The sequence below is a fragment of the Cariama cristata genome, unplaced genomic scaffold (genome assembly GCF_000690535.1).
Source record: "Cariama cristata isolate BGI_N322 unplaced genomic scaffold, ASM69053v1 scaffold37302, whole genome shotgun sequence".
Taxonomy (NCBI): domain Eukaryota; kingdom Metazoa; phylum Chordata; class Aves; order Cariamiformes; family Cariamidae; genus Cariama; species Cariama cristata.
This window is the reverse complement of record NW_009605061.1, coordinates 1-10,391: the sequence shown is the minus strand read 5'-3', so window position 1 is coordinate 10,391 and position 10,391 is coordinate 1. Positions and strand designations below refer to the sequence as shown.

The window sequence follows — 10,391 nt, the reverse complement described above, 5'->3', positions numbered from 1 at the left end:
AAATCGTAAGACAGTCAGGGAGGTAATACAGCTTCCTCGGCAGGACAGGGTTGTCTGCCTTAATGACAGGACCGGGGAGGGTGAAAGCAGGAAAACAAAGTGTTCACAGGTTTAAAAAAAAAAACAAAACCCAAAGAGATTTGCCTTTAGGTGCTGGGATCACTGGTGATAGACAGGAAGGCTAAATACTGGGATGGAGTGAACACAGTAAAAGCAAAGTTGTGGTTTTGTTTACTACAGTAAGAAAAGCTCCATGACCATCTGATATAAATTGGCACCATTTAGGTAGGGTGGGTGAAGAGGTCAGGGTTTTCATTCTCATTAAGCGCAGCAGGATGTGTCCCTCAGGAGCAGTTGTTCGTCAAGGTTTGCTCACAGCTGGGCAGTGCTGTGACTGTGTGCCAGGGTGATGGCAGTGACCGAGAAGGAGCTCCATGGCTTAGCGCTAAGGGAGATACTTCAGAAACATGGTTGGGCTGACTTTAGCGTTCAGCCAGTTGGATCCCACAGCCCAACATCACGACGCAGCAGTGAGGTGGGGCTAGAATTTAGTTTTAAAGCTATATTTATATATACTTTACTTCATTCTGGTAGGCTTGTTGTATTGCTCTGAGCTTCCATATGCAAGTCCTACTGTTTTGTACCTAGACCTGCTGTGGATAAAGCCAAGATTTAAGTTGTTCCTGGTCTAAAGAGGTTGCCTGCAACAAGGGCTGGCTTTTTCTGTGGCAGCCCAAACCTGCTGTATTATAGCCCACATTTAGCACTTTCCTTTGGGTATCCTAACCTCCCCTAACTTTTGACTTTCAGCCAGCAGGACTGGCTATCAGTCTGCAGGGAGAAGCTCATATCCCCTCATGGTTACCAGAGGTCCCTCTGGGACCAGGAGGACATACACCTTATTTGCAAACTGTTTCTAAAAATGATGGAGCTTGTGGTGGGGTGTCTCAGCACCAAATTTCAATGGGTGAGTCTGAAGGAAGCATCCCCTGAGCTAATTGTTAGCTGGGAAAGGGGAGGAACAGCAGGGCTGACGGGTGCTGTGCCTCACCATGTTCCCTCTCCAGCTGGCTGCTGCACAAGGGACCCCCCCACACTGTACGCTCCATCCATACCTGCCTGCACTAGTTGCGAGTCCAAGACATGATGTGGGTTTGGTTTTAAATTCTGATTATGGACAAAATTACCTAACATTACACAAAGACAATTCAGGTGAAGCACAGTATTTTGTGCGTGCACCGCTTTTCCTAAGTGGAGGAAGGCAAGAAAAGTTCAGTGAAAGAGGAGATGAGGCTGTAATATGATTTCTCATCATCCGTCAGTCCTGCATTGCCTGGTCTGATCACCACAGCCACGTGAGTATCTGCTTCCTCGGCCGCATTGGCTTCTGAAAGAAACAGAGGTGGGGAGAATGGAGATGAGATGTGCTTACCGACATCTCCACAGGAGGGACTTTAAGGCTTGAAGATGCCTTAAAACACTGAGTGCTTTTAAAGGTTGAGACTGAGAGCGCAGTGTTTGCGCATAGCACTGCAGGGTTCTAGAGAGGGACCAGATCCTGACAGATCTGCTGTGGATGACTGTAGCTGCCACGTTAACACAAGGGGATGGGCGCTGGCTGCCTCGCCATCTCCTCCCCTCTCCCAGCTGATGGCTGTCCAAGGCATCGTGTGGGCAGCACGCACTGGCAGCTCGATCCCTATCATGAAGAAGTTGGGCTGGGGCGTTAGCGAATCCAACATCCCCCCCGTGCTGGGAGTCACTTCTCACAAGCCTCCTTTGCTCCCGAGCACAGCAAGAGGCCAAAGGAAGACGATACAGGGAAAAGGAGGTAACTGCCAACTCCCACCAGTTCTGCTGCCAGGGCTGGGAAGGAGGTAAGGGCTAACTCCTGGGGACTGAGCTGGCTTAGACTGAGATCACAACCCAGTGCCATTTCTGCCAGAAAGACGTTTCCAGCAAAGGCGGGAAATTAAATTAGCTTCCTGAGCCTGGCTTTCCAGTGGTCAAGTCTTGGCGACCAGGAGCAATGGCTTCCTGCTATTGACCACAACCTAATGGTAAGTGGCACAAAGAACCAGCCACCGCGTGTACCACACAGCAGCACAGCAGACATCGCCTGTTCCCCCTCAAGCACGGGTCACAAAAATCACTGGTCCTGTTCGTAAATGGGGCACGCCAACTGCTTCAGCGAACGCTTCACTCCGCTTTAACAGACTCTCTTGGCTTGCTGGTGCAAGGGCAGGTTTTCTACTTGACCTGTTTTCCCTCATTGCAGCCCTGCTCACGAATATCCCACTGCTGTGTAAGAGTTCGGATGTGTAAGGAAGGAACGTGGGAGCAGCTCAGGGGAAATGCCACCGAAGCAAGGGGGTCTGCAGCATTTCTGGGGTGTTTGTGACAAGTCAGCAGCACACGTTTAAAGAGCACTTCCCTCCCTCGCACAGGACTTGCAGGTCACCTACCTCGAGGGACATCCGTCAGGAAAAGGATGTTGTTGGTGGCACACCCAATACTGGCGGCAATCCTTCTGTAGCTCTCACTTTCTACCTTGGGGCCTATTTTGGTATCAAAGTGGCCATCAAAGAGCTGAAAGAGAGAGAAAAGCCAAGGTAATTGCTGAGTTCCACCTGAAGAGCAGGACTAAACCTCACTCCTGAGCAAGACGTCGCCTTTCTTTTCTACCGATGCAGCCATGCTAGCATGCTCAACCAGCTGAGTGTAACTCCCGTGGGTCAAACCCACTGCCCCACTCTATTCACAAAGCGTTATGGCAAGGGCACTTTGTGGGAGGGAAGTGCTCTGCAGAGGAAGAAGCTGTAAGGAAGGTGATAAGGTTATCTACCTCTAGGATATCACCTTCTGTAGAGTATCCGAACAGAAGCTTCTGGGCTTCAATGCTGCCCGAAGAGTAGATATAGACCTTCATCCCTGCTTCCCGCCACTTCCGGATGGCTGGAACCACGTCCTCGAAGATTCTGGAGCAAAAAAGGGCAGCAGGTGAGGGCAAATCCAGAGGTACCCGAAGGGACACTTTTAGCCAGGCACTGTGACAACTGTCCCATTAATTCGCAAGGGGACTTCATTCTCGATCTGCTCAGGGCTTCTACAACCGGGGAATCTATTTCAGGAGCAGATGATATATTCTTAGCTCCAGCCAGCTGAGCAGCTCATTGCCTGCGACGCAGACAGCACCTCTGATGAGCTGTTTCACACATTTGGCAGGAGTTTCTCCAGCCCCTTCAATTTGGAGAGAGAAGGAAAAGTTGGGGGGAAATGACATCCCGTCGCTTTTCTCTGTGAGGGAGGAATAAGGGGGAGGACAGAGAAGACAGGCTTTTGCATCCTGAGTCCCACCTGCCTTGCAAACTACAAAGGTTTCCCTGTTGGCAAGAACTATGGCCATAAGCTGCACCCATAGGTTCAGGCTCTGACCATGCGTAAGGAGGAGCTGAGAGGAGGTTGTAGTTACAGGAGCTAAATGAATGGCATGGTACAAACTGTCTGAAGCCAGGCAATAACTTGGGAAAGGAGTGTCCCCTAAGGGACTGAGGTCAGAGCTACTCTATTCAGCAACTTGGTCAGGTATACAGATGTGGGCCAGATATGTCCCTGGCTTAACTGCACTGCAGAGGGTGAACCGGCTCCCATTCACTAGGCAGCAGCATCTCTCCCCTTATTCTTCTGGCCTTGCAGAGTGCTGAGAAGGCAAGATATCGGTCTAGCAATGGGCTGACAAGTCTTAAAATGTGAGCTCCGTCTAACTCCTGGGTAGTAGCCACCCGAAGACAAGCCCAGCAGTGCGAAGCAAAGCTGTAAGAAAGGGAAGGAGGACCAAAGCCAAGGCAACTTCTAAAATGGACGTGTCTGTCAGTTCCCTCAGACCCTTCTAATTTATACTACGAGACACCTCCAGTGCTGCACTTATATGTATGTAAAGGCTCTTTGTATGCAAAGGATATTTACACGACGACCCAGGTACTGGGGGAAACGGAAGGCTAGAGGATGCTCAAGAGGGACAAAGTAAGGCTGACAATAAGTCCCTCAATAATACAGGTGATGGTTGATAAGGAAAGGCCACAAACAGTCTCGGAAGGGGCCTGGAGTTTGATATGGGAGAAGGATGAAGAGAGGAGCTGGAGAGGATGCGATCCCCGGGGAACTGAGTTTTCAGCCCACTCCAAATCGCAGCCTTCCCACCTGCGCTGTGCAAACTCTGTGTGGCCACTTGGGCCAAGAGCCAAAGGTACTGCCCCAAAAAGGGGCTCAGCACCTGAACATCTGAAGAAAGAAGACTCCAAATAGATTGAAAAGGAGGTGGTGGACTGAGTTTTGCAGACTTGTAGCAATCAGCAGGCCCTTTCTTCATCTCTAGTTTCCTGGCCATCTGCGCAGGGTCTTGCCATGTTATGTATTTAAAAAAAAAAAGTTCATTTTTTTCCATGGTTAGTTATTAAACATCTCTGGTGTCAGCTGAAAATATTTTGAGGTTGTACAGCACCTGCAGAAACTCCCAGCCACCCTCGTGTTTTCACATGCTGAGTTCAGTGCCTGGATTTCAGACACTGATGTGCCAGATACGGTGGGGGGGGGGGGCCCTTTCAAGATCTCACTCCGTGGATGCTGTCAAGCAAGGCTAGCTCCACAGTTTTTGGGCCACTATCAGACAATTAGCCCTGTTTTTAAAAAGAAAACCAACAGGAGGGCTGTCCCTCTTGACTTGCTTTTGGGTTTTGTTGCTTTCTCTGGTGGATGTTTACATTTTTCTGTGACCTCTGTTTCTTCTTCCTCATTCTTCCTTTGGCAAAACACTTTGTGAACTTAAGGGTTTGTTTTACTTCCTTAGGCACTTGAAATGCATAGTTTAACCAAGTATCTCTTGACCTAAATAAGAAAATCAGGTTTAACTCCAGTTGTCCCTACTTGTGTTGTGGCTGAAACATAAAGACGAGCCTGAAGACAAAAAGAAGTGGAAAGGCAGGAAACGCAGAGGTAAGAGACAACGCAAGAGGAAACAACTGAACTGATCCCTCAACCCTGGCTTGTTTAGGCTTATTTCAAAATGTGAGTGCAATTCAGGGATAAAAGATGCAAGATAGAGAACTCTAAGAAGTTCATACTTGTGCCTCAGTCTCTTGGGTTACCAAGAAATCTCTGCAGAGAAATATTGAGATATTTTCTGAATTTTTAATGCAGAAGATAGGTGTGCCAAAAGAATGTTCTGCCGGCCACGGGAGCAGAATCGCCCCGTGTCACGCCTCCATTACCTTGTTCTGTTTCTCAGACCTCATCTCCTTTACAGACCCTGCCCAGGTGGCTGGAGAACTGGCTGTTCCGCAGCACGTACCTGCCGATTATTCCTTAAGGAGACGCACTCTCACCCACTCATCATCTTCCCAGTGGTGACCGAGACAACTTGGTCAGTCCTGAGGTTACCGTAAGTTTTCAGTTCCCTAGATCCAAAGATGACGCTTAACGGACTTGTGTTTCACCGCACGATCAATGAAGTGTCTGCAGTTGGTTCCGTGACAGCAGTGGCCTGGCTTAAGCCACAACTGAACGTAAACTTATTGGTTTCTTCACCGAGGTAGTAATCCTCTTTGCATTTGTATGTGGGGTTGCTCCCAGGAATAGCTTATGCAGCTACTCTGCTAACGGACATCTTGGAAAGATGCACCCCATACCTGCCCCAGAGAAAGGGGGACACAATTACTCACACACAATTACTCACTCTCCTTTGACGTGCCCGGTTGCATAGGCTGCCCTCCACATATGACCCTGCAGCTGCTTCAGTGCCGTGGTTTTCCTGTCCAGAGACATCTGCCAATGTACGTTGTCAACGATCGCTTGGATGACCCGCTCCAGCTCCTCTTCTCCGCTTCCACTCTCCAAAGGGATCGGCACAGCCCCGTCCAAGCTGGAATCCTCCTGTGCCTGCAAATCAGACGTGATAAAAAGAGGTGAGGGAAGAGGTGGAGTCGTCTCAACATCTCGATTTAGGAACGGGGTCTAAAGCCTGCATGAACGCACCTCTGTGCAGGACACGTCTTGAACTGCTCTTCACATGAAGGGTTGCAACATTGTTTGAATACTTTTGTCAATGGGAAATGCAGACTTCAGTAGTTTCTAGAAACACTTGCTTGGATTGTACTTTCCAAATCCAACAATTAGCACTACCATAGCTGTATTGTAAATAGTCTAATGAGAATTACACTTGTTTAAGCATTCAATTATTGAAATTAAGGCAAAAAAGCTGTTGGCTTCAGACAGCCACAGGTCTCAAATTGATGCCATGTCCCCGTAAAGAGGCAGGATACACTGCCCTGTGCAGGACAAATACTCTGCCATCCCTCTGCTTCCCAAACAGGCACCTGGAAGCCGCAGGCAGCGGATTCAGCAAGAGAAGGGCACAGTGCAGGCACAAAGCTGAAAATCCACGGTGCAATGCATGCTCGGGGGCTGTGAAGACCAAGGCGAGCTGAGGGAAGCAGCTGGGCTGCTGCCTACCAAGCATCAGCCCTTCACTGAGCACAACCCCAGGCTTTGGGTGAGGGAGAATCAGCCTGTCGAGGCAACCGGCCTCCGTGGGGGGCAAAGAGAGGTATGGACTCATGTTGGGTGACTGGGGGAGTCCCAGTGACCTGAAGCCTCAGGCATGAGGTGAAAACCCAGAGAGACACGGTGTAGCTCCGTTACTTAACCTGTTTTCTCAGAAGTCTGACGTCCCGCTGGCACTCCTCCTCCTCCCAGTGAGCACGCAGATACTCCTTCACATTGTCTTTGATGTAAGGGAACAAGGTCTCCTGGCAGCACATAAGAAAAACAGGCAGCTCCTTTAACCTGGTAAAGATAAGGCTGACTTGCTTTTAAAGAAACCATTTGCAAATGCTGGGGTTATTTTCTGTACTTCTCCTACAGTACTGCAGCTTGTGAAACCGCCTGCCAAGGATGCCTGCCTGGTCCCAGGCCAGAACCAACTTGGACCAAGATTAGTGCAGGTGGATTTTTTTTGCACAAATGCTTATGTAGCCACAACTTTTAAATCCTAGGATGGAAAGGTGGGTGCTAACTTTTCCTGGGTTTGCCAAAAAATGTCTCAAATGGCAGATGTGACCCCCAAGTCCCCATCAGCTGAGGAGTACAAGGCTGACTGTGTATGTGCTCTGAACTGACAAGTTATACTACTCTATTTTTAATGTCCTAACGAAGGTCGTTCTAAAAACACATCTCAACTTCTCACCAGAGCTACAGGATCTTTATAAAAAGAAAAGTCCAGCCCAGCGACACTGAGCTCCATAGGACAGTCTTGCAAATGAAATGAAATGGGGTTAGGGAAAAGAGCCACAGCAGAATCACAAACCTTCCCGGAGATCCCAAGGACAACCAGAAATATTTACAAATTGCTCTTATTAGTGGTGTTTCACAACTGAGAAGATAAAAACAGTTGCTGTAACAGCATCTCTGGGTGCAGGAAGAGCCTCAGGGCAAGAGGAAGGGCAGGGAGCTCCTTCCTTTGGGTACAGAACGGAGCTTTTCTTAACTGAGAAAAAATTGGGATGGGGAGGAGATGGGAGGAAACTAGTCTGAGCTCATCACTCCTCCAAAAATGGCCAGTGATACTTTTCTCCTCACTGTATGTCACCTTTAACTTGTGACTGAATGAAGAAAACAGTGGCCCTGAGAGCGTGACGTGGTGATAGAACTGTAGGATTTTCTATTACTCCAATATTGCATTTTCCACGTTGTAGATTTTAAAAAACATGTGAATTTAGGGGAAAGGAAAATCTCTTAAATGCCTAGAAAATTACCACAAACTTGTCTAGGGAAATCAACAGCCTTGTAATACCCCCAGTTACTCTCTTATTTCCTTCACTTGAGCTTAGCTGCTTTCAAACTATCTTTTAAATCATGAGAGAAAATTAAAGAGTATCCACTGGGAAATGCAACCGACCCGCTGACTTGGTTTAACTTCCCTTACAACTCGGATGTCAAAAGGTCCCAATTGCTTTCCAAAAGCAGCATTTCGTGCTCTTGTGCTGCCAAAGAAAAACTTCCAAACTCCAGGCCCCGAAAGCGCAGTGTATTCCACGATTCAGTGGATTTTAGAAGGATAAAAGCCTTGGCCCACTGGCAAATGCATCGGTCTGTGGTCCAAGAGAGGACATCCGTGTGACAGCTGGAGTGGTGGACAGTTGGTAGGACAGATCGTTTATGGATGTCAGGAGTGATCCCAGGTAATGACCTGCTACGTTTTAAAGGCCATGAGTTTGTGTGGAAGGAAGACTCCCTGCATCCTGCAAGGAAACACCTTGCATCTCCAAAACGTCAGCTTTCAGCAAAAGTTGGCGGCTGTAAACTCTTGACTAGGTTTAACTGGCACTGTCACTGACCTTTATAAGTTCACCCACTTCTCTTTTATCTCGGCTAGCAGGAGCCCCGAGCCTGCTTGTGCACAGCTCCCACCTCTTTGTCCATCTCCCGCGCGTGCCAGGGAGATGGGTGCTATCACCCACTGCACTGCTGGGCTCCTCGGCGATGTCCAGCCCCAGATGTGGCTGCCCCAACGCAGCTCGGCAGGGTGGAGAAACAGCCCTCGGCAAACACAGCTCAGCAGCCTTCCTAAGCCTTCGCAACTGCTCCCAGTAATGTTAAACCCGGTATAGAAACGGGGGGTTGTTTTTTTTTTTTTACACCCACATAATTAGCTGTAATTAGTGCTTGTAGGATTTCAAGCAACCAGGGTGAATTTTCTTTTCAATGTCCATGCAAATTGTCACAAAGTTCAGTGACAATCTCTCTTTTACAGGAGATCTGGTAAATCCCAGGGGATGTAGTTTGTTAAATTACATCTCTCCCCTGCCATCTACTTTTCTCTGCCAGGGTGGACCCATCAAAAGAGAAAATTTGGTGACCTCTAACTAGGGGCCACCAAATATTCTCTTTTCTGGTGTCTTTCCTTAATCCACCCATCAACTGGTTCATTCTATTTCCTTACTTTGCATATTTAATAATTCTAATACTGAAGAAAGGATTAAATAAAATCCTTTAATATTAAAGAATAAAATGTCTGCAGAACCAGCAGTGGATCTTTTAAAGGGAAATAAAAATTACAGAGGTTAACTGAAAGTCCAAGTGGAATAACTGGTTTCAAGCATTTTCAAGACTTCCAGCAAACTGAGTTTTATTGAGAACCCTAACTCATTTGGCCTCCTTGCAACAGAAAGATTTTGGGTAGGAAACAGTCTCAAGCGTATTGCAGGTTATTTGCACAACACCAAAGTGGATTTAAGGTGGATATAACCAACTTTGTGGCTCTGTTACATGTTTAGTAAGAAATCTGAGCCGTTTAAACTGTTTAAATTGAAAGATATCGAGGGGAGGGAGGCAGCTGTAATGCCATCTAGACCTGAAGTTTCTTCAAGAGCACTGGAAGAACATGGACGGGAAAGATGTAGGTCATGCTGTTCATGTGTTAAATTGTCTTAGCAGAAACGCCTCGAAAGCCTGGCAAGAGCCTTCACCCCGCTGCGCATCATGTGGGTCACAAAGCACCTTTGTAAATTACTGGCAAAAAAAGATCCACTAAAACCTATAATGTCTCATGGAGAAATACAGGTTAATGGTAGGAGCAGGGACAATTCTATTCGGTGTCTTAAACAGAAGTAAATCGTTCCCTCCTGTGAAGCACATGAGCCTGGTTAGGGACCAAAACCTCTCGGAGAGGAGAGGCCCGCAGCGGCTGGAGAACTGCAAATTTTAATAGCGTATTTACAGCGTTTGTCCCGATGTCTCCCGCTGGCCTCGTAGATTTTTCCAGTCCCCTGGTTTCTGCACCTAAACCGACATTTTCAATAGTTTTAAAGCCTTCTCCTGAGCAAGGGAAACCACTCATGTTAGTAGGATTCTCCTCATGCAAACTTTACGGGCTCTATGCGCTACGGTCCTCCCGTCCTGGTCCTGTGCGTGCTGGAGGGAGGACAGAGGTCTCTGGTGCCACTGGAGGGAGGACAGACATCTCTGGTGACACTGGAAGCATCTTTGGAAGGGAATAGGCAGCGGATAACCCGGAGACGGTACTTCAGGTTCTCTGCAAACGTGGGTGAGGTGCTGCAGCTCCAGCCATCGCTGCAACAGAGATGCTCGAGGGTTTTTCCTAACGAGGCCCAAAGCTCTCCGATTGCCTCTCGGTCTAAAAAAGAATCATTTTCCTCAACTGCCCGGAATCGGAATAGTTCCCTGTTCCCTCCTGCCCACAACAGCGGTAGGCGATCGGTAAAATCAGCCGTTATTTTCTCGTCAGTATGACTCAGAAATAAAACCAAACCCACAAAAAATGTGTCACGGTTTTAGGCTTCTAGAGGGAACTCCGGCCTGCCCCCCGGTCCGTCCGG

The 10,391-nt window shown here is 48.1% G+C and overlaps 1 protein-coding gene across 1 annotated transcript; it reads right to left on the bottom strand.

Moving 5' to 3' along the window:
• Nucleotides 1-698: 698 nt before the first annotated feature.
• Nucleotides 699-6,803, bottom strand: ENOPH1 (enolase-phosphatase 1; the record flags this gene model as incomplete). Its single annotated transcript, XM_009695816.1, has 6 exons — nt 699-742; nt 1,073-1,387; nt 2,466-2,589; nt 2,846-2,978; nt 5,732-5,934; nt 6,702-6,803. Coding segments are annotated over 5 exons (702 nt in total), but the record flags the coding sequence as incomplete, so codon positions are not given.
• Between the last annotated feature and the right edge of the window lie 3,588 nt (nt 6,804-10,391).